The sequence below is a fragment of the Toxorhynchites rutilus genome, chromosome 3 (assembly GCF_029784135.1).
Source record: "Toxorhynchites rutilus septentrionalis strain SRP chromosome 3, ASM2978413v1, whole genome shotgun sequence".
NCBI lineage: Eukaryota > Metazoa > Arthropoda > Insecta > Diptera > Culicidae > Toxorhynchites > Toxorhynchites rutilus.
In genome coordinates, this window is record NC_073746.1 from 21,827,721 (window position 1) to 21,849,853 (window position 22,133).

A 22,133-nucleotide genomic window follows, 5' to 3' on the forward strand; every position below is an offset into this window, starting at 1 on the left:
TAGGTATACTGGTGCTCCGGCACCAATCCGTTCGGCCTAGTTACCCTTGCGGAGCAATCAGTGAATGCGACCAACAGTGAACTGGAGACCTGCACGGTTCGACTGAGACTTTGCCTTTCCCTTAACTTGTCCTCCTTTGTTACGTCCACGATGCCGATGCCGTACAACCACACGGGTTTACGGTTTGAAAGAAAATAAGATATTTTTTTGGGGTCAGCGTGTTTTATACTCTAGCGGTACACACTCACAGGATAGAGACAAATCGGCAGACTCAGCCAGAGGGGCGAGTCCAACGAGACGAACGAATGAGCGTTAAAAGGGAGCGATGGCAAAAAAATACATTCATTACGATTTGTTCGCTCGTTGGGTTCACATGCAGGCTAAAAAGGGTCCTTTTCAGGATCACAAAATTATCTTCAATCTAAAGAGTTTATTGTTTTGTTATCACTTGATATTCCCATCTTGTTCGGCTAAACCTTCCTGTTTAGCGATTTGTTGCCACTCGCCACAGCTTTCACAGTTGGAAAATTTCTTCCCATCCAGCTTTGTGACATGTTGTACAGTAAATTACATTCAATGCGACGTGCCGAAGCGCCACTCAGTGTCGCATTGGAGGCGATTTTAACATGTAATTGAATATTTGCGATGACAGTGGTACAGTGTCGACTTTCAATGTGGGGTCATAATTTGGATCTCTATGTTTACAAAAATGTCCAACTAAATAAGTCGCATTACATGTCCGTCCAATTAGCTAAATGTCGAACTAATTGTAAATTACTGTACTTTCAATCTGGAAACAATTTAAGAATTGGTGAAAATTTAATAATCAGGAAAGTCCCAACTATCAATAAGCTCAGAACAACTGCCAAATTCACATACTCATCAGATCCTGGCAAACAAATGATGAAAAAATCAATTTGTGTTTTATTATTATTTTGGATAATGTTTTAGAAAGCATTGAACTGTATTTCCTAAACTCTTTTTTGGAAGGTTTAATGACCCTGAAAAGCGCCTTGTTTTATGGAATGGTTCCAATTTAGAAAACTTAGTACTCGTGGTTTTGAAAAAAACCATTTCGAACGCCCTCGATGCCGCCTTGTTCTGGATTTGCCACCAAAGCAGTTTGTATAAAGAACAAACTTTTTTCTTCTGCTACCTGATGCCGTTTTGCGATTGCGTTTGCCACTCGCTGCAACTGCCTGTTGTCTTGATGTCCACCGAACCGAATGTGTTCTGTTCCGAATGCGGGTTTTCTTATCGTCGCGAGCAGCTTTGCCAGCTAACTCGATCACTTCGGCGGCCGAAACTATATAACGCCGGCTAGGTGGACTGGTGCACTGGTACTAACGCGCTCGGCCTAGCTACCCTTGCGGGGAACTCCAGATCAACACGGTTCGAGCGGGATTTTACCTTTCCCTTCACTTTTCCTCCTTTACCATGTCCAGACATGGCTGCTTGGGTTGGTTTGTTGATGTGTTGTGATGCGAACCGATGTGGTGTACGGTTTGAATGAGAATGATCGTTACGGCAGCGGAGCGGGGATTTTTAAGCTGACTGGCTGGCTCGAGAATTACGCATGTGTGAGACTGCGACCAATGTTTCGTTCATTTTTTTCTTTTTCCTTTCCAATCGTGCTTCATTCTATTTCGCTGCTGCTCTGGTTGCCCGTTTTGGTCGGTACGATTTGAGAAGCATAAAATGGACCAATCAAAAATGGGCACATAGTGCATTTTGACAATGCTTGATATTTCACAATTATTCAATTATTTATCTCAAGAAAAATGAAATGTTATTCGTTATGATAGATGCGTAGATATATTTCCTATCAATTGATGCAAAAACCTTTGCGATATATTGAGAAATGCTCGAGTTATAAGCGTTCCAAATCTTGCATTTTTTCCTACTTGTTCAGTGCCTAGATTTCCATTTCACCCCCTATATTGTCCGGTTAGACGTAGTCCTACGTCAAAAAAATAAAAAAAACCGGTCTAATGTTTTGCGATAAAGAACAAATTTACCACTTTTGACGAAAATCTGAGAACCACTACACTCTGTCCAACTTCTATAAAACCACCCTGATTATATTTCGTGGAAACACAAACAGTTAGAATTTCAATAAGATACATTCACACATTGTAGAATGCTTAGAATAAAGTTTGTTTAACTACAGTTTTGTTCAAAAATGTTGTTTGTTTATTTATTGTGCTTAAATATGATAATTTCAGCTGTCCAGTATCTATAAGACCATTTCAACATTCATAAGTATTATCAATGAAAAATTCAAAAATTCAACAAAAATTGTCATTCCGGCTAATAACCATGAAAATTCGTGTTGGTATACTATTTACCAAATCCTGTTGAACAGATTTCTCGATATTTTTCCATGTTTCCGAGTTTGCTACCTTGACCTCTTCAATCGTGGTGCACCGTTTTCCCTCAGTGTAGATTCTGTGTACAAGGATCCCCCTAAGATTGTCAACAGGATTCAAATCTGGAGAGCGAGCCGGCCAATAAAAAAAAATAAGTTTTTGGTCCTTAATCCATTGCTTAGTTCCTTGCTGGTATGAATAGTAGCATTGTTTTGCTATAATGTGATTTTTTAGTGACGATATCCACGCCAAAACGGTAGGGGAGAGGATTCTAGAACTTGTATGTAATTCTTGAATGATGTGAAAGCTATCTTGAACTTTCTGGTTGCACAGAATCCCGCCCAAACCAAGCACGAGTCTCACCAAAATTCCTGGTTGAAAAATACTGTTCCGTAAATCACGCCAGTACCCGTTGAAACCCTCAGGACCGTCCAAATTTAACTTTTTTTTCGTCAGTGGAGATATCCTATACATTGAAGAACTTTTCGTTATGGTATATAGCAAAATGTGTTCTTTTGGAAACATTCTTTGTCATAACATATCATGCTCCACTGTCGGTTCACGTGAGTTTTGGCAAAACTCACGAGATGGTGTAAGATGAGGAGTTTTAACCTTTTAAACACTCTTTATGTGAGGACTTTTTACCAAAACATGCCTAATTGTGACCCGAGAAACATTTAAATTCAAATTTTGCTTTATTTGCATGAGCGATTTTTAGAGAATCGAAGCTGTTCTAGCTTTTTCCCGCTTATCCCTGTCGGAGAACTTCGATTTACGTGGAGCTCTCTCCTTCCTACCGTGTCCTTGAGAATTCGCCAAATGTTGGTATTCCCTGATACCAACATTTTCTTGATGAAATTCATCGGTTTGTCTTTCTTCTCTCTCCATGAGACCAGTTTATTGACAACAATATTTATTGATCAAATGAAACAGGTCTTATAGAAACTTGACACTTGAAAAATACATCATATAACATTAATACAACACTGGTTTAAACTCAGCGCTTGCATACACACATATGAAAATCATGCAGTGTTTGGTAGTCACCAATACATACGCACTAGAATACTAGAGTGCTGCATTACTCCAGAATCAATCAAGCAAACGGAAACAAAATTGTGCATGTGGAGGTTTCAGAGGGAAGGAGGGGGTGGAGATTTTGCATAACTCGAGAACTAATCATACAAATTGAACCAAAATTAAAGTTATAAGATATAGGAGTGCGTTTTTTCACTTGAAAATCCATTTCCACTTTCGAACAAAAATAAATTCCCTTAGCGCAAGCATCAAATGGACTAACAACGCTTGTCACGATGTAATTGTAAAACATATGGGAATTCATTTTTCCGAGTTTTCCTATTTTCCTTCAGAGTTTTCCGAAAATTTTCAATTGTCATGTTTGATTGGAATATGATGATTTTTCATCAAACAACTTATTAAACTGCATGATAATTTTCAACAAATCAAAACGATATTCGTAGACACTAAACATATTAATTCACACTAAGCTGATTCCTTACGAGTTGAAATAGTAATCAGATAGTTACAATTACTACTAAAACAAATGAGAAAAATCAATCTTACAAAAAAGCACCGTGAAATAGAACTTTTTTGCTTGACTAGACAACCAATGTTGCGGCTCAGTTTTCTCGGGAACGGCTGAACCGAATTGAACGCAACAAGTTTCATTTGGCGGCAACATGTTTAGGACCCATAGATTCCAGAACCTAAAACAACACATAACCCGTCATTTGGAGTATCTTTATGATTCTTCATGACTTCATGATTTTTCAAAAATAACTTATTCGTGATTAATTCATACCTATATGACCGTACTGACGCAAACTGGATATGTTCCGGATCAGGTTTCCGAGGGAAGGGACTACTTTAAGACCAGAACCAAATCCCATCATTCAACATATCGAACATCAAAACCAGCTCATGAGTGACCATTTCAGGGGTTTTGGCTACATTAGGATAACTCGTACGGTCTCTGGATGATCTGCAACACAAACTTTAGCTCGAGATATGAGAAAGGCACGAATACAACTTTAGATGGATGCAATCAGATTAGGTATCCTCAAACCCTAGAATTATGATTTAAAATACCGTATGTAAAGAAATCAAACAATATTTTTCAAAAATTCATAATGATGTACCTCTTTCCATTAGGGTGAAGAAGGCTCATACTCATGGACATCCAGATTTGTGCAGAAACACATGAAAAATCATACGTAGAGCTCCTGCCACAAGAACAGTTGAATTTTTGCAGCACTTATAATTGAAAATAATTGAAAATAATGACAAAGAAATTGATATTTTTTACTTATACTCAAAATACGGTACAAGTTGATGAAAAGACGGGACAATCAAAAGGGTCGAAAAGGGTCGGTACTGTCCCGTTGAAAACGGTACGTTTGGTCAGCCTAGAAAAAATCGATTGATTTTCTTTCATATTTCTGAAATTTAGACATTGAAAAATATGCCTTTCAAGGGTTTTTTGAAATTTCATTATTTACCGAGTTACGGTTTTTTTAGCCTCCCACTTCACCAACTTGTAATGTTTGTACTTTTGAATGTTTTTTTTCGTTTAGTTTTGTTTTCTTCAAAGATTAGTGAACAAATAATAAAATAATGGATGATGAAAATATTGTTTGTTTTGTTTGTTCAGAGCTCGAAAAAAACGCCCAAAATTGGAGTCTATACAATACAATACTTCCTTAAACTACTCAAATTTTCAATAACGTATGTTCACGCACACGTATTAATGAATTTATGAATAAAGGGTGTGTCACATCAAATTGCATCACGGAAAAAAAACACTGTAGAAATTTAATTTTTAGGAATTATATCTTCAGCTTTTGCTTATAATCAGATAAGAGTGTATAGATCACGTTGGTCATGCTTCACTGTCAATTTTTCGTAAATTTGGAAAAATGTCGTCGAACGAAAAAGAGCGTCGTGAATTAATCCTGTGCACTCATTTCGAGAATCCGGAGTTGTCACATCGGGACCTCGGTAAGATGCTGGGAATCGTCCAATCCACGGTCATCAGAGTACTAAAACGATACTTCGAGAACCTAACCATCGACCGGAAGGTGAAGAACGGCAAAAATGGATGCTCCGTCAGTGAAAAAGATCACAAGCGCGTAGTTAAGCAGTTTAGACGTGATCCGAGAAGTTCGGTCCGGGATGTCGCCAATAAGCTGAATTTGTCAAGTTCATTCGTCCAGCGGACCAAGCAGCGGGAGGGCCAGCGTACATACAAGGTTCAGAAGGCTCCTAACCGCGACGGAAGGCAAAACATGGTGACGAAGCCGCATTGCCTGGTAATGGACGACGAAACCTACGTCAAAGCGGACTTTCGTCAGCTGCCGGGCATGTTGGTCTTTTCCGCAGAGGACAAATTCAGCGTTCCGGAGGAGATTCGCAAGCAGAAACTATCCAAGTTTGCCAAAAAGTACATGGTGTGACAAGCGATCTGCTCTTGCGGAAAGCGGAGCGCCCCCTTCGTGATGACCGGCACGGTAAACGGGCAGGTTTACCTTATAGAGTGCCTACAGAAGCGCTTACTACCACTATTGAAGCAGCACGAGGGCCCGACCATCTTCTGGCCGGATCTCGCTTCGTGCCACTATTCAAAGGACGTGTTGGAGTGGTACAAAGCCAACGGGGTCACCTTTGTGCCAAAGGAAATGAACCCGCCCAACGCGCCGGAGCTTCGCCCAATAGAGAAATATTGGGCGATTATGAAGCAGGCCCTCCGGAAGAACCCAAAAGTTGTCAAATCGGAGCCGGACTTCAAGAGAAAATGGATTTCTGTTCAAAAAAAACTACAACCTGACGTTGTACAGAACCTTATGGACGGGGTAAAGAGTAAGGTGCGAGCATACGGGCTTGGGCTCGAAGTATGAATAAAAAGAAAATGCCAAAAGTTGTTTAATAAACTGTCTAAAATTTTAAAAAGGATCGGTCTACTGGGCGAATTTCTACAGCGTTTTTTCCGTGATGCAATTTGATGTGACACACCCTTTATGTCATCACGTCTCCGTTTCGACTATCTACATCGAACGCTAATCAGTCTGGACCTAAATATAGCGTACAAATGATTCAGTCACACGCGGTCTGCGCTACCAACCATACACAGAAGAGTCTCACAAAAAAGCAAAATAATGACCAGTGTAGACGCCGGTCAAATCATACAATCAACCCACAAGGATCTGATTACCATAAAGGAATGTGAACAAGTTGTTCGTAGCTCGCTTCGGATTAATAATCCATTGATTGTGGACTATAGGCTCCATAAGATATCTGGACATATAGGATTTCTCGGAGAGTATTTCCAACTGGAAATCACTGTGGAGGTATGATATTTTGCAGTGAACAAGTTAAAAGTTGATATTCTCATTTCCAATTCATTCCATTCCATTCTTGAGAACGATGGAATCCAATTCGTCGAACGTTACTTCCTCAAATCACTCCCCCTGGACAACGTCCCACGACGAACGATGATCGAGGAGAAGGGTTTCTTCCGGAAGGAGGTTCAAGTTTACACCAAACTGTTGTCGGACTTTGGTCACAATGACCAAGCGTTTAAATGGCGACCGAACTGTTATCTCGCTCGAGACGATTTGCTCGTGATGGAAGACTTGAAGCGTCATCATGGATTCAGCGTGTTGCAGTCTAGGACAGAGTTGCGCCCAGCGCATATGCGGTTGATACTGGACGCGGTATCGCAAATGCATGCAGTGTCGCTGAATTATGAGATTAATGATGCCACAGGGAAACGATTGGACGAGATTTGTGCCGACGGAATGCTGGACATGTCGGGTCTGAAAGATAACAGTTGGTTTATGGCGGGATTGAGTGTAAGCGTGGTGTTGACTAGTTGACAGCAGTGATGATCTATTAAATTTTTACATTCCAGGCAATTAAAGTAATCGCATTGAATGGCACAAATTATTGCAAGGATTCGTTCAAAAAACAGATGATAGAGCAACAGCTTGGTAACAAGCTTCGTCGTGTGTTTGATCTCTGCATATCAAGCAATAAATTTCGGAATGTGTTTACCCATAGAGACGTTTGGTTGAATAACCTGATGTTCCAATTTGAGAAGTCTGCTATTACTGGCGAGGATGATTTGAATGCACCCAAAAAGTGTATATTACTAGACTTCCAGGTCTGCTGCTATTTACCACCGGTGGTGGATTTCTTGCTAACAATGTATTTAAACACTGATAGATGCTACAGAGAAAAATATTTGAAAGAACATTTCGAAGACTATCGGAATGCTCTAACCAATAGATTGAAACAGTTCGGATTAGAATTGGAAGAACTTTTTGGCAGTAATGAGCTTCAAGTTAGTTTAGAGCATTACAAAATGATAGGTCTTGTCTTTGGTGGGATCTATCGGGCATTGACAGATCTACCGGAAAATGTATTAGATGAGTTAAGCAGAAATGATCCCGAGCGGTACCATATGTATTGCAACGTGAACCGAGATGAGCTTGTGCTGAAATATTTGCACGAGGATGAAGATTATCGGCGAAATATGGTGGAAATAGTAGAAGAATTACTTGAGATCTCATTTGGGTTTTAGATAGAATATTGTACAAGACTTATTATGACAAATGATGTGTATTTTCATACAGTAAAAATAACAAGTTGGGTGACTTGAAGATAAACAATAGACTGATTTCTTGAAAGTTTCCAATGATTTCTCCAGTGATTTTCAATGGAATGCGGGTTAACACAAACAACTATCAATTACATTCTAACTAAAAAAAAATCTAGGGAAAATAAATTCAAAATTCTCTAACACCTCAAATGAAGTAATAAAAACGGCGAATTCAACAGATTTTAAATCCGTTTTATTGCTTCAACTTTCCTTTACTCGTCTGATCTGTCTCCCTGTGATTATTGGCTATTTTCCAACCCCGTGGAAGAGCTAGAATTCACCAACACCAACAGAAGTGTATCCCAAACCATGACGAAACTTATACCGAATTAATAACTGTTTTTTTCCTTTCATGCACCCGTCCAATCAAAAGTAATTCTTCTGAAATATTGCATTATTCCTAAGAACCTCCTTATAATCTAATGATAATTCAATGATTATCTTAATAATCTTGCCAACATGGTTTACAAATAACCCTAACATAGAATATATGTTGATTAACACTTTATCGACCGCCTATTGATCGGCTTTTCGATTGCCAATGCTTCTCGACCGTTAGCCTATTAAGGAGGAACCCCGGTTTTTTGCATTTTTGGGAAGTTTATGCCCTCAGAAATGTTGAGCTTGAGCTTGAGCTTAAGCTTGGGTAGACACTTCATAGTTGCAATCCGTGATTCACCTGAACCAGCGAAATGGAACAAAGAACACACTGAATGACGATTGGGAGTAGCAAATCATTCTAATTGTGCAAGTTTCGATGATCGCGATGATCGAGCTTTAAATAGTCCATAACGACGCCGGCCACGTCCTTACAGTCACCAGGGAAGGGGAAGGAATGTTAGTATGATAATCACCGCCCGAAGGCCAGAAGGGTCGCCTCTATAGCGTGGTTCCCTAGCGATTATCATGGAAGGGATAGTTGTTAGTGGGAAGAGGTAAGAATCAGGATTCATTGAGGTAAGTGATGTGATTATCCTACCGCGGACTCGAAACAATTATGCGAAACATAGGTGTATTTTTCAATAGCGACGGTGGAGGTTTGCATTGACCTACCTGAGAAGGTAACCAGAACCTCTATAATTATTCCAATAAGTGGTCTATAATGTAACTTTTTGCGTACTCTATTATATCATTCATTCAAATCGCGACGCCGGAGATCATCTATGGGTTACCTGAGAAGCAGACTAAAAGAATTCCTCTATGGTGGTGTAAATCGGCGACATGCCGACAATGTCGAGGATGATTAGTGAGCTAATCCACGATATATCCTAGAATTTTTCTCGCGTAGCACTCTATTGTATTCTTAAATCACGGTATTGGGTCCAACACTCATTACCGAACTTTGCGACGATTCGTTTCGCACTTTCTGGAGAAACTTTGATTTTTTCTGCTATTTCCAGGATTTTGTGGATTACCTTGGTTTATTGCTCATCCCACCACATCCTAGACAATTCCCCTGAACTAGTACAAGCCAGAAAACAACAACCTTCAAGATATGATTGAAATGAATTGAATTCCACAAAATATACGAAACGATAGGTTAAAACTTGAATTCAATTTTGTGAGCCGCAAATCTGGATCCACCCCCATTTGGTATCATTTTTCAATATAAAAAGTTTTTTCGAACTTTCCGGTATTCCAGTCAATATGTAAAAGTAGGTAATTAGTAGGACATAAAAAAACCACTTCATGATTTATTTAAAGAAAATAATAAAAACAAATAATTTATAGTCAATATGACCCTGTTTGACCACGATAACCAATTGGCATCGTTTCGGCATACTCTCCACGAGATTCCAGAGGTGTTGAGAGTCCAACTCGTCCCAAGCATCCTTCAACGCAGCAAGATAGTTCTGCTTATTCGTAGCGTCAGTTTTGTCCACTTTGTTGTCCAAAATCGCCCATAAATTCACGATAAGATTCAAGTCGGGGCTTTGGGGTGGTCAAACCATTGATTTGATCCGGGCCGATCGGAAAAACTGCTGTTGTTTTCTTCGCAGTATGCTACGGGTTATTGTCTTGCTGGAAGGTGTAGATATCCTCCAGCCCTATTTTCAGCATGTATTCTTCCAGGTTCTCGCACAAAATGTCAGCAGTCATAATATACAGCCTCACACCATGATTCTTCCTCCACCGTGCTTCATAGTCGGTTGTAGATGCCGGTCCTGAAGGCCCTCAACGCTTCCATCACACTTGGAGTCGCCTTCTCTTGTTAAACAGCTCGAACTTGAAAAGTAATTCTTATTTAGTATAATATTCAATAGTTTTGAAGAATGGGAACGAGAAATCACCACTTTTCAAAGGCAAATGTGACAGCTGCTAAACCACGTGATGTACACAAGCATTGTTGTAAGGAGTATATCGAAAAGTAGTCTTAAACATTCAAAGATCAAAATAAAACTGTAAAATTTTCAATTTTCAGAAACGCTCAGAAAGTGTTTACAAAAGTGAATTTTATTAAAGAATATTAAGTTTACATAGAAATTAAATGAAAAAATCAAGCTTATTGTTGATCTCTGATTAACCCGACCAGATTTAACTCCACTCATCAAATTCTGCAGAGTAGTCGTTGTGTATTCCTGGACCACTTTGTGTACTTTTCGCCCACTTCTGCTGAGATCCTCGAAAGAACACTCATTACCAAACTTTGCGACGATTCGTTTAGCACTTTTTGGACAAACTTTGATTTTTTTCTGCTATTTTGTGATATGTAACACCCCTTTCGGTGCACCAATTGTGCTGAATTTCTTTTTCAGATTTCAAATCAATCCGTGACATTTCGAAAACAACTTTATGACCGCTTTATATATAACGTTTGTGTGTAAAAACGTGTTAAATGTTTAAGATTACTTTTCGATATACTCCTTAGAATCATTAATAGACGTAGGATTTAAACGAAATTTGGCCTATTGATTTATCTTTTGTTGTTTTTCTTTCATCGTCATCCGAAATCAGTCCGCAATGGTGACGTAGGACTATCGTTGATTCAGTGATCCTTTGTTTGAAGTTGAATCTGAATCCATTCTGAATGAATGAATAAATGAATATTTGGGGGACTTCGAAAATGAGAGCGTTACGTTGGAGGTACAAGGTTTTATGCATCCAATATTGGATACGAAAATATCCTACTGCTGGGGAAGAATAATCTTCAGAAGCTATCCTGTTAATGGCAATTGATTAAAAAATCACAAAACCAAATGTATTTGGTCACAGTGTTACATGGATAGAAAACATTCAAATAAACTCTTTCACATGAATGTAATTTTAAATTCCCAGAGGAACTGGCAGATTATTTTCAGTAACGATTAGATATTTCCACATTTTCCACGATACTGGAAGCCCACCAGTGGTTTATGCTAACTCGATAACCATCTGTTAATAGCACTTGATTGAAAAATATTTGGTCACAGTGTCACATGGATAGAAAACATCAAAATAAACTCTTTTACATGAATGTAATTTTAAATTCCCAGAGGAACTGGCATATTATTTTCCGGATCTTTCTCGATGCTGAATGGCATCCAAACGGAAAGAATTCCGTGCGTGTATGTGTGTGTGTAGCGGCTACTTCGATGGTCACCTTCTCTTCTCCTGAAGAATCGGCTTCTCAGTGCTCCTCACAGTTTCAAACAAGCCGTCCAGCACCCTCAGCAACGATGTTGTCTTGTCGATGTCCTCACGAAAAATGAATGCGTCTCACCACCAGAATATCGCTTAAGTATGCTTTTTGTGCGTGATTAAATCGAGAGAAGGCGTGGTTTACGATGGCAATTTGGAAGGCAAACTAGAGGGGAATGAACTCTCTGAGCTCGGAACATTCGGCGACTGAGCAATAATCGATTGCGGGCGCATACAATATTGGATACGGAAATATCATACTGATGGGGAAGAATAATCTTCAGAAGCTATCCTGTTAATTGTGATTGATTGAAAAATCACAAAACCAAATGTATTTGGTCACAGTGTTACATGGATAGAAAACATTCAAATAAACTCTTTCACATGAATGTATTTTTAAATTCCCAGAGGAACTGGCAGATTATTTTCAGTAACGATTCGATATTTCCACATTTTCCTCGATACTGGAAGCCCACCAGTGGTTTATGCTAACTCGATAACCACCTGTTAATAGTACTTGATTGAAACATATTTGATCACAGTGTTACATGGAGGCGATCTGGCGTAGTGGTAACATCCATGCCTCTTACGCTGAAGGTCACGAGTTCAATTCTCACTCCCGACATTCTTCCAAAAATGGAAGTACAAGTGATGAACCAGCCAAATGAGTTGAAAATCACTATAATACAGATAAAAAAAAAAAAAAAACAGGGTTACATGGATAGAAAACATTCAAATAAACTCTTTCACATGAATGTATTTTTAAATTCCCAGAGGAACTGGCAGATTACTTTCCGGATCTTTCTGGATGCTGAATGGCATCCAAACGGAAAGAATTCCGCGCGTGTATGTGTGTAGCGGCTGCTTAGAGATCTTCCCGGGGAACCGTTTGTGGCATCACTCTCCTCCTGATGGATTCATGTCTGGCCTAAGGTTGTGCACCTTGGCTCTTGGTGACACCGTTCATCAGCGCTTTCATGATAAACGAAGGGCTTCACCACAACAGCGACAACATGCTCCAATCGCTGTTCAATTAGAACTGAGTGGATTTCCGAGCGACGCTCGCTTATATACCGATTGGTGATTTCAATAGCCTGTTTTGAAAGCAATTTTATGACTATTGAAATAAGTTTTTGGATCAAAAAGTAACAAGTATAGAACGCGTAGACATTTTATCTTTCGAATGAAGTGTTTATCATACCATTTCGTTCAGTTGTTTAGGAGCTATCAACGCTCAAAATCTCGGTCTCCGGCGTAACGCTTTCGTTTTCGAAACTTTGATTTTACACCCCGGTATAGAAATGAAAGACGTAGTCCTACGTCAAAAGAAACATTGAATAAAAGAAAAGAAATAAAGTTGCGAGAGTTCGAATGCAACAGCAAAGCTCTCCCAATGACTTTGCGGTAAACTTATTGAAACATGTAATTGAGCCGTTCAATTAAATAAAATAATTGAAAAAGCATCATTAGAAATTCAATAACTGTCTGCCCAGAATTCCGCTGCGACAATGGAGACCAACCGTGTCAAACATCTGGTATTTAGTCAGAATCGATTCATGGTTGTAGCGCCAGTTCTAGGAAACAACATTTCGACTGGAACTGATATCACAATCCGGCTGAAGTATTCCCAAGTTATCGGAGATACTGTAGGATACTGGTTTTGATGTAACCCCGAATGGACGCTTTCAGTTGTTTCACTGGTTCTGTGGTGAGATACATCGAATCAATTCTATAAAATCGCATACATTGAGTAATAATATTAGAAAAATAAACCTCAACCTTACTTTTCTTACTCGCAACATTGGGATTATATTGCCTGAGAAAGAAGACGTTTCTCCAGCCAGTGCACTGATCGTATGAGCCACTATTTGCCGTAGTTGGCGCCCCTCAGAAAGTATCGCCAGTTCTGATCTACTTGTGCGAAATGTTTAAAAAATAACATCTGTTTTATTAAGACGGAATTTGATCGTAGAAAAATCAGACTCACTTTGGCAGCAAGCCTGATAATACGCTCCGAAGCTATCCAAATGTTGACATTATGTTTATAAAATTTGTCAGGCGGTCTTTGGTGAGCTAAATCTATTCATACTGAAAAATAAATTTAGGAAAAAAAATCGTAGATCGAAAAATCGAAAGAAAAAAAAATAGGAATGGAAAAAAATCGACCTTCTAAATATGGATTCAAGATCGCCCAATTCTACTCGTTACGCCCCACCGCACGAGCCACAATGGTTGTATTGAAAGAAACAAATTCAACGAAAGAATAAGTTCGCGTAATGGACTCATGAATTGACATCCAAGATCATACGATCCAACACCGTTGGACGTTTTTAGGGGAGACTGTGGATTCTTTGGTCTACCTCGATAATCCGCAGACGATTGACTATTTGGAAAACAACGTTTTCCTCGTTATCACTGTTATCCATTTCCTCCGAGTCAACCGATGTAGCCACATGTCGGAAATCATCTTCAAAAAGATATGACAAAGAATTATTATATTAAAGGCAAATCTTGACAATCGATACCATTTATTTGTGGTCTTATTTTAATTTTCAAGTTCTATGGATCTGTAAAACACTGTACTTCCCGAAGTGTCGAAGAAAGTGGGATTATCCACTGCGGTAAAATACAAGCTCGGTAGAGATGAGAACACGTTTTTAAGCCGTAAACGTAAGATCGACGATAGCTTGAATTGCTTTGCCAACGTATTCCATAGAATTCAATTAATGAAATTGTGAGTCTAGCCATGGGGAAACAGACTAGAAAACCCCCTGATGAGGTAGAAGTGTGCACTCAAGGAATGCTTTATTGCTGTTGTCAAGTTTGGATACATTTCAGGTAGTAACGTATTATGCCTCAGTGTTAAACATTTCTCTGTGTGCTATCTGAATGATTTGCCGCTCGAAGCACGTGAATGTGTGGCTAGTTGCCCATCTGATTCCAAACGAACGTGAGTATTACTAGGGTCTAGGGTCTGTGAACGAGAATGATGGATACAATCTTTCAAAACAACTAGTGCATAGTTCTTTTTTTTTCGAATGCTAATTCGATAGTAGATTGAAACATTTGTTTTAATATTGATGTTAATTGGTACAAGTTGGTAATTTTAGGAAAGGTCCATCCATTAAGAATCTTTGAGTCTCACTACAATCAATGGATAGAGTTTAGACGAGAAACTGTTCAATCATTGATGGTCGTAACCGCTCAACTCAAAAAGGCATCCAATATTTGTCTACTAGTCAGTGATAAGATTCTGTTGTTTGAACAACACAATTGCAGTACTAAAGGGTTAGTTCTATAACTGCGTTAGTTCATATTTAACCATAGAGTGCAAAAGATTTATGGTAAGTATTTCGAGAGCAGGTAATTGCCATCCAAAACCCTGAGTTGCTTCAGATCGCGCAGATCGCGCTCATTGATCAATCTTCTCTGCGATGTCGAATAACATCATCTCGATCGACGATTGCACCAAGATTGTGCGAAATTCGGGCGAAGCTACACCCTCGTTCAGGATAGTAAGCTATCGATTGGAAGAAATAGGCGGTATGCCGGGATATATGGCTGAATATGCTCATCTTATGATCACGATTGAGAAGGTAATCGGATGATTAACGACAATCGAGAGCGGTTCATCTTACATTTAACCCGTTTCAGCCCGATGGACATATCCAAGAGCTCCGCTACTTCACAAAATACGTTCCTTTCGGCGACCCAGTGCTGCTCTCATTCATCCGAGACTCGGGGATATTCTCCAAGGAGTCAACCGCGTATCGAGAATTGATTGGAATGTGCAACCAGAACCCATCCCAAGTTACCAAATGGAGGCCATCGTGTTGGTTGGCTCGAGAGGAGCTAATTGTGATGGAAGATCTGACGGAAAGCGGTTTCCGCTCGCTGCCAAATCGAATGGATTTTGGTACCCAGCACATCCTAATGATGCTGGATGCTTTGGCACAGATGCATGCCTGTTCGTTGGATTTGGAGTTCAACCAGATCGGAGGAGAGAAATTTGAGGATAAATTCGCAACCACGGTTTATGAAACGACATTTATGAAGGCCAACACCTGGTTTGCCGCAGGATTGAGGGTGAGTGTCTGAATATTCTGGGGGGTTCGTCGTAACCGATTATCGCTTCCCACAGGGCATTCAAATAGTAGCTTTGGAGCGATCCAAATACGCCGCCAATGAAAACTGCCGGAAAAGAATGGAATCGGAAATGGAGACAAAAATGGATAAAATATACGAGCTGTGTGAGTCCACGAACAATTTTCAATCGGTTATGGTTCACAGGGATCTATGGTCGAATAACATAATGTTTCGATTCGAGAAGAACTCGTCTGATGGGGCAATAAACTACGAAAAGCCCCTGAGCTGTGTACTGTTAGACTTTCAAATGGCACGGTATTTACCACCCGCGGTCGATGTATTGTGCGCTATTTATGTTCTCGCGAGTAGAACCAACCGAGAAGAATTCTACGATACCTACGTCAAATACTACCACCAAGTATTAACCGAAAAGCTGCGCTTACTACACCTCGAAATCGATTCAATTCTTCCCTGGCAGCAATATCTCGAGAGTTTAGACCACTACCGCTTGGTAGGTATGCTGTGGTCCGGGGTGCTACTGCAGTTCATTAGTTTTCCCAAAGGATACCTCGACGATTTGCACTTGAACGACCCAAAAGCCTATCATGAATTTTGTAACGACAACAGAAGGGATGTCATCTTAGAGTTTATGGATAAAGACTCCTACTATCGTGATACGGTATTGGGCAGTGTCGAAGATACGCTGGAGTATATGTTTGGTTTTGGGGCGAAGGATTGTCGTTAGTATTTACAAATAAAAACAGGGCTAATATCCATACACAGTAAAATATTTCAATTCGAAAGCCTTAAAATATATACATATCATCATACATATTATGATATGAGTTCTTGGACCATATCAAGCAAGCGATCCCGGTAATCGTTGTTCTGTCTGAATGCTTTCAAACAAACGTCGACCTTTGCCGCAGGCATGAATCCAGTGTATTCCGCCGAACAGGCAAATATTTCGTTCATTAAATCTTGCGGCATCAACACCTCAGGAGCGATGATGCATCCATGAATTTGTCCCGCCTGTCTGTAGTACTTACAGCATTCGAAGAATGATTGTTTTGTGTAAACATCGGTGGGATCGATCCCGCGTTGGCACAGGTTTCGGTGGAATTCATCGTAGTAGCGTTCCAAAAGGGGACTCATATGTTCAAATCGGAAAGATTTAGTTGTAGTCAGAGCCAGTAGCATATTGATGTCGTACGCAGGTGGAGTATAACGAGACAGCTGGAAATCCACCAGGACACAACTCTCCGGCTCACCACTCCGTGTATACCTAAACATGAGATTGTTGTTCCACAGATCGCCATGACTAAACACGTTTCTCCACTTTTTGGAGGGTTTGACATATTCATAGATTTGGCGTAGCGTTTCACGAAGTCCCATCAGGATTTTTTGCAACCGTGCAGTATCCGTTTCAGTTATTTTCATGAACTCACACCACATATCAATAACGTTCCTCACATCCCTCGTTCTGATACTGGCTTCATCACCAGTCCAAGCATTTTCCGCCAAGGTTCCAGGAAACAGCTTCAGCAGATCCATGTGTTCTTTTTCCTCCAACAGGATCGATCCCGCATGCATTCGGGCTAACGCTTCAAACGCCTTCTCCAAATGACGATAACTAAGCAATCCTCCGTTACCCTTCAATATATCGTACCCCTCTAACTTAACGTTCTCCATCACAATCAATCGATCACCCTTGGTCAGTAGATACCTTGGCACAATTTGCGTCGCACCAATCTGCTCCACGATCCTCGGAATCACCTTCTCGCACACCGCTATTTCCTTCTGGAAGCTTCCAATCTCCTGCAGATATTTGGCCAACACTGGATTTCCATTCGGGACGACCTTCACAAAAAAGGAAAGCTGCTTCGCCGTTTTCGCCCCATTGATCGTCGACACCGCGCACTTCAACGCCAGGTGATCCGCCAAAAACCCATCCGGAGTGCCACCGAATGCTTCGATCCAAGCATCCTGAACGGTCAGTGCTCTTCCGAAATAGCGCGTTGCGATCAGCTGGATGTCACTGCCGGTTAGACCAAAATCGGATGCTTTCAACATGACGAGTGGCGAGTGTAAGCTATTTTCATTTGGAAAGTGCCGTTGCAGTGGGAGCGATTTATGGAGATGATGGTAGGATTTCGTAAGAAATGCAAACGGTCGGTGGATTAGGTGTACAAATGTTCCAGATAAGAGAAGCGCGATGCAGCAGTTTGTGCATTCGAATTATTCTGTCTTTTAAGTAAATTTACAACCATGCAGCATTCCCACCGCACGTGCTTGTCTACTCTTTCAATTGGTAACAGACACGAAAGCGTGTTTAGGCTTTTGTAAAGTCCGACCCGAACTTTCTCAATCTTGACGTATTACTCCTGAATCTAAATGACTCGTAAGGTCGCATAGTCTACAAAATCATAACCTGTTGTACATGAGTTCAATTAGAATCGGGACACAAGAAATCATAATAATCGGGATAATTTGATAGAATAAAGATAGGTTGGACTAATAATAAATTTGGTTTTGATGGAATGGTAAATCCGATCGACCGTTTTATTCCTCCAACTTACAAAACAAATTCAAACCTGCTTGAGACATCTCCACAACATCATGGATATTTTGGTCTATTTTTTTCTCTGTATTATAGCGACTTTCAACACTTTTGGCTGGTTCCTCACTTATACTTATACCTAACTATAACTTAACTTATCTTTTTATATTTTTGATTTAATAATGTGTTGTTTTTAAATGAACAATCGAAAATCAATACTTGAGATCAAAATATTTGACAACATAATAAGATAGGTTTACTCATTGAAAAAACAACACAAATAGCTATTTAACAACATGACTAGGTAGGTATGCTTATTGAAAAAAACATCATGAATAACAAGTATTTGGCAGTTTTTCTTCGTTTAGTACGAATCTTCGTAATCTTCTTCAGGCCTCCCTCCTAGAGATGAACCTTCTTTACTACTCGGTGCCGCAGTTACTGAATAACATAAAAATATTGTAACCTATAAAATATTGTTAAAGCATTATTTATAATAAGAAAACACTACAATTACCAGTTTCTGGAGGAATTACAAATTCCTACTTCAGCTTCTTTATTTGAAAATCGGTCCACCATATTGCCTGCAGAGCTCCATTTCTCTACTAATTCACTAACAAATCTCCCAATTTTCTTTTGTAGAAGTGAAGTTGAAGAAATGTTGGTTAAATTTGTTTTCCTATAACGAAGTCGTATAATAAATTCCTTGAGCCAGTTATATTCTGCCCAGTTATTCTTAAATGATTGAACAAATCCTTATTATTAGGTGTACCGGTAAATTTCTCCGGTTTTACAACAGATGGCGTAACTTGATTATTATCCCATTGAATCAAATTTTCAGACATTCGTTGAAAAGCGGGGAGTGTTACTTCATTACTTCAATATGAAGAAAACAACGCATTTTGGTGAAAGTTTATGGTGACCATGCTCCAACTGAGCGAACGGGTCAGACGTGGTTTTCACGGTTTAAAAGTGATAATTTTGATTTGGAAGACGAAGGACGTTCCGGACCGCCAAAAAGATGAAGATGAAGAATCGGAGGTTTTACTCGATCAAGATCCGTCACAAACGCAACAAGAACTTGCAGATACACTTGGAGTAGCTTAGCAAACCATATCCGATCGTTTAAAAGCAATGGGAATGATCCGAAAGATAGGACATTGGGTTCCGTATGAATTGAAGCCGTCGAGACGTCGAACGCCGGTTTTTCACGTGCGAACAACTGTTCCAACGGCATAAAAGAGAGGGTTTTTTGCATCGAATTGTTACTGGCGATGGAAAGTGAGTCCATTACGACAATCCTAAACGTAGGGAATACACCAACGCGCGGAATTTCACGGCCAGAAGGTTATGCTGTCTATTTGGTGGGACCAGCTGGGTGTGGTGTACTATGAGCTGCTTAAACTGAATGAAACCATTACGGGGGACCTCTACCGACGACAATTGATTCGTTAGAGCGGTGCGCGGAAGGAAAAACGGCCACAATACAAGCAAAATCACGATAGAGTTATTTTGCAGCACGACAATGCTCGGCCGCATGTCGCGAAACCGCTTAAAACATACTTGGAAACGCTGAAGTGGGAGGTCCTGTCCCACCCGCCGTATTCTCCACACATTACTCCGTCCGATTACTACCTTTTTCGATCGATGCAACATGGGCTGGTTAATACGCACTTCTCCAATATTAATTGAGTCAAAAATTAGATCGATTCGTGGTTAGCCGACAATCCGGCCGATTATTTCCGCAAAGGGATCCGTAAATTGCCAGAAAGATGGGAAAAACTTGTGACTAGCGATGGGCAATACTTTGACTATTGAATATGTAACCATTTTTGCAGAATGAAGCATAAATTCTGAAAAAACGAAGAAGCTTGACTAGGAGGTCATATCTGCGAACATTTTTTCACATTATTAATAAAAAGGCACAACTTCAAACTATTTCTAATTGACATTTCGGGTTAATATTGAGAAAAAATCCAAAAGGGGGGATTTCGGGTGGAAAATTCAAGTGCTGAGTGATAAAACACACGTTCAAGAACATCACCAAAACACATGTTTGAAAAACACACGCGAAATGGTGGCACCGGCGAGCATGCGAAACTGGTATCTTATCGTGTTGCTATGGCAATGATGTGCGCGCGGAATGGGGTGAAACGAGTGATCCTAGATGCTATGAACATCCTAGAATAAGGGACTAAAGGGTTTTTTGTTTTTCATGCAACTTCATTTTTTGGGTTTTGGCCGCCTAAATTTTCTCAGGGACCACTGTGCGCCGTCCCGACCAAGTACTAACCCTAGAAGCTTTTCACGGTATGAATTTTCTTATTTGATTTTTTATTACCATGAATTTAAAACCGGTCTTTATTTTTGTCACGTCATTTTAGTTGTTAAGTATGCTTAAAACGCATTTTTTTATGAATGACTGTTGTTTTAACTACAGATGTTATAAATTTCTTCGAACAATGCAAATAAATTATCATAAATGGATTGAAGCCCTGGATTGGATTATTTTTTCTCAAAGTTTTGACACTTTCTTTTCTTGCTTCACCAGTGGTCTTAATGTTTTGTCTGACACTGTATAAACCTGACGCAGACTAAGACGCATCAAACCTGATACTGTTTAAATCCGTTGATCCGTTCTTGAGTTGAATCGTGAGAAACGGACACCAAATCATTTTTATTTATATAGATACAGGCAAACCTTTTTTTGTGCGGGGTATAGGGACCGCACAAAAAAATCGCATAAAAAATCGTACAAAACTTCACCAGTTGTGTTGCGTTGCATGTTCGGTACACACTTTGAGAAAAAAACCATTTCTTTGTACGGGGGATAGGGACCGCAAAAATAAATTTCCCCAAGAAAATAACTAAAATCCACGCCGTTTACCGTTCGATTTCCTTTCGTTTCCCTGCTTTGCGATGGGACAGTTTGTCTTTTCGGTTGCGCTTGGGTGTATTGTGCTTTTAGTTGCATGTCGAAACTTGTTGCTAATAGGAATCATGTCATGCGCAACTCATTCTACCTCATATGATTTATTCGGGGTTCTTTAAAAAAAAAATGATCGCATTTTCATCTTTAATTCATAAACAAAACTGTAGCTTACTCCAAACACATATTAGAAGCTTTTCTTTTGCATTCTACATTTATTCTTCCTTCTCATTTTTTATGCCATCGACACTAGAAATATCTACGTCTTTCAACATTTCTTTCTCAAAACTATCTGCTTCACGGTTAGTCTATAAATACTGAGATCATTCTTCGTCACCCTTCTGATTCTTAACACTCCTATACTCGCGCATTGGTCTGTCAGACCGAGAAATCAATAATTCGTTCATTTCTCAGAAAATATCAACACTACGACTTTGCGATTCTCTCTAGCTTCGTTATTCGTCGTTCATCATCGTTTAGCGTATCGCATTTGTTGATACGAAGGGAACGTGTCCAATTTTTTTAACACCTTCGGTCTGTTAGTAGTCTGTGTATAGTTATTCGCTAAATATAAAGGTCATAATTATACACACTTGTGAAACAATTTCACTATATCCAATATACCAATATATCAGGCGTCCCACAGGAGAGCAATCTCTCTCTATTCTCCATTTTCATCAACGAGTTATCAAAATGACTGCCACCGGGATGTCACTTTTTCTACGCGGATGGTGTTAAAATATACATAGCCATAAATAACATCCAAGATTGTTATATTCTACAACATTGGATCGATGGATACGAAGAGTGGTGCACAAATAATTCATTGACTATTAGTATGTAACGTATGTATGTAAATGTAAAGCAATATCGTTTCATCGAAAATTTAACCCA

The 22,133-nt window shown here is 39.7% G+C and overlaps 4 protein-coding genes across 6 annotated transcripts in view; 2 read left to right on the forward strand and 2 right to left on the reverse strand.

Moving 5' to 3' along the window:
• The first annotated feature begins 6,457 nt into the window (after positions 1-6,457).
• Positions 6,458-8,226, forward strand: LOC129777713 (uncharacterized). Its single transcript, XM_055784151.1, has 3 exons — positions 6,458-6,733; positions 6,806-7,237; positions 7,297-8,226. Exons 1-3 carry the CDS (start codon positions 6,542-6,544, stop codon positions 7,966-7,968), a joined length of 1,296 nt encoding a protein of 431 aa, XP_055640126.1. The 5' UTR covers positions 6,458-6,541; the 3' UTR covers positions 7,969-8,226.
• Positions 8,227-9,852: 1,626 nt separating this feature from the next.
• Positions 9,853-22,133, reverse strand: part of LOC129775306 (WD repeat-containing protein 75) — a 71,345-nt gene continuing 59,064 nt past the window's right edge. The window contains exon 8 of the mRNA XM_055779887.1: positions 9,853-10,272. The gene's annotated coding sequence lies outside the window, so the exon portion shown is untranslated. The remainder of the gene's footprint in view (positions 10,273-22,133) is intronic.
• On the forward strand, positions 14,598-16,510 carry LOC129775307 (uncharacterized). 3 transcript variants are annotated; one of them, XM_055779889.1, is made up of 4 exons: positions 14,598-14,614; positions 14,775-15,260; positions 15,319-15,750; positions 15,806-16,510. In XM_055779889.1, the coding sequence occupies exons 2-4, from the start codon at positions 15,099-15,101 to the stop codon at positions 16,493-16,495; spliced, it is 1,284 nt and encodes a 427-aa protein (XP_055635864.1). In that variant the 5' UTR covers positions 14,598-14,614; positions 14,775-15,098; the 3' UTR covers positions 16,496-16,510. The 3 variants fall into 3 exon arrangements, with proteins under 3 accessions (XP_055635864.1, XP_055635865.1, XP_055635863.1); XM_055779890.1 differs by lacking the exon at positions 14,598-14,614 and having other exon boundaries at positions 14,623-14,952; positions 15,028-15,260; XM_055779888.1 differs by lacking the exon at positions 14,598-14,614 and having other exon boundaries at positions 14,623-15,260.
• On the reverse strand, positions 16,518-17,845 carry LOC129775308 (uncharacterized). Its single transcript, XM_055779891.1, has one exon. It carries the CDS (start codon positions 17,821-17,823, stop codon positions 16,585-16,587), a length of 1,239 nt encoding a protein of 412 aa, XP_055635866.1. The 5' UTR covers positions 17,824-17,845; the 3' UTR covers positions 16,518-16,584.